Source organism: Oreochromis niloticus, linkage group LG3, assembly GCF_001858045.2.
Source record: "Oreochromis niloticus isolate F11D_XX linkage group LG3, O_niloticus_UMD_NMBU, whole genome shotgun sequence".
In the NCBI taxonomy this organism is placed as follows: Eukaryota; Metazoa; Chordata; class Actinopteri; order Cichliformes; family Cichlidae; genus Oreochromis; species Oreochromis niloticus.
The window spans coordinates 32,391,009-32,392,601 of record NC_031967.2 but is presented as its reverse complement, the minus strand read 5'-3'; the positions used below and the strand labels follow the sequence as shown (position 1 = coordinate 32,392,601).

Below are 1,593 nucleotides of genomic sequence, written 5' to 3'. Positions count from 1 at the left end.
AAGTGGATCAGATACACCGTCACTGGCATGAAGCCAGGCTTTGTTACTGTCACCTCTCCAAGAACTGACAGCAACTTACACTTCAACTGTCCAAAATCACCAGATAGCAGTGGTGAAAATCTCATCCCCTTCATTCCCTTCACCTCACTTATTGTGTTGCTCCATGTTTGTTTGAAGTGAATTATAACTGAATTTCCTGTACTGAAGTAATAATTTGAAATACTTGTACTTTACTCAAGTGCTTGTTTGTTAAAATGATTTACTTTTAATTGACACTTTGGGTTTGTGGTTACTTTACTAAATAAATAAGATTTTTCCTGACATAACATAACACACACATAGATTGATGTAGATATATGCCCTAGCCTAACAGTAAATATAAAAACAGCTGTAAGTAGATTAGACTGTAGGACAGAATATTTTTTGCTATTGTTTCTTTCAACTTTTATTTACTGAGTTAATTCATTATTAATCCTTTTGGAAGCTTTGAGTGTGTAGTTATGTTTACATTTGGGCAAACAAAAAATTGTGGAGGCATTAATAACTTTGTTTTTTTTCAGTATGTAATGAAATGATTAAATGTTATTACACATATTTTTTCTGTTTTGGGTTAAATATGATGCTTGTTTGAAATCTTTACATGTCATGTTTTGATGGGCCTTCGGGATGGAGATATGCTTAATCAATAAATAAATACATGAAACAGAATTGTCCTTTTTTTGGCACCAGAACAAGTCTGAAACATTTTCACAGGATAAATGTGTTGCAAAATGGCATTTATATGTCCAGGAGAGAGTAGACTGTTGGGAGTACTGCACTCACTAAAGATTCTTTTTTTCATAAATCACACAGGTAGGTGTTCTTCAAAGTACTTTGGATGCCCAGATTTACTATGGCTATAGCTCTGAATCGTACGGTTACTGTGTAACCTTGGTTCTCTTAGTGAGAGACTATCTCTCCACACGTTACATATTCCATATGTACGGGGTACGATGCCCCTTGGTCGTGGCGTGTGGATACCTCTTTAAGACACTCTGGCTCGCCCTGCCACGCCACACAGCTCACGTATAAAACAACTGTGCAGATGTGACACTGGTGATAGTTTGATCGGAACGCGTCTCCGAGCGGCCTGACAGTGGAAAGATAGTCTCTCACTAAGAGAACCAAGGTTACACAGTAACCGTACGTTCGCTAGCATATCGAGACTATCTCTCCACACCGTTACATATTCCATATGTACGGGGTAACTCTGTAAGACACTCCGCGAGGAGACAGTGCAACTGAACCACAGAGAGTGAATGTGCTGGGAGTTGTGGAATTACAGGGATTATTTTACATAACCATCATCTTATCATTGCATTAATTATCATTTCATCAAAGCGTTTATTGAAGCTGCTGGCATTATGTTATAATTTATATTATAGGGGTTATCATAATCAAATATTAACATGTTTATTATAGGACTACTTTAAAATGATTGAGTTAAATATATATGTATCATAACTCATATGCTGAGTATATTGTTACAGTAAAATAGTAGCTGAGCAAAGGCCTGAATGTATTCAGCTTCTTGTGGTATTTGAGTTTGCCTAG

The 1,593-nt window shown here is 36.6% G+C and overlaps 1 protein-coding gene across 1 annotated transcript in view; it reads left to right on the top strand.

The window, feature by feature from the left end:
- LOC109197462 (deleted in malignant brain tumors 1 protein-like) overlaps positions 1–366 on the top strand; it is a gene marked incomplete at its 5' end in the record, with an annotated part of 13,675 nt that extends 13,309 nt beyond the window's left edge. The window contains one exon of the mRNA XM_025906046.1: positions 1–366. This exon is cut by the window's left edge and continues 129 nt beyond it. Coding sequence (XP_025761831.1) covers positions 1–180 — 180 coding nt within the window.
- Between the last annotated feature and the right edge of the window lie 1,227 nt (positions 367–1,593).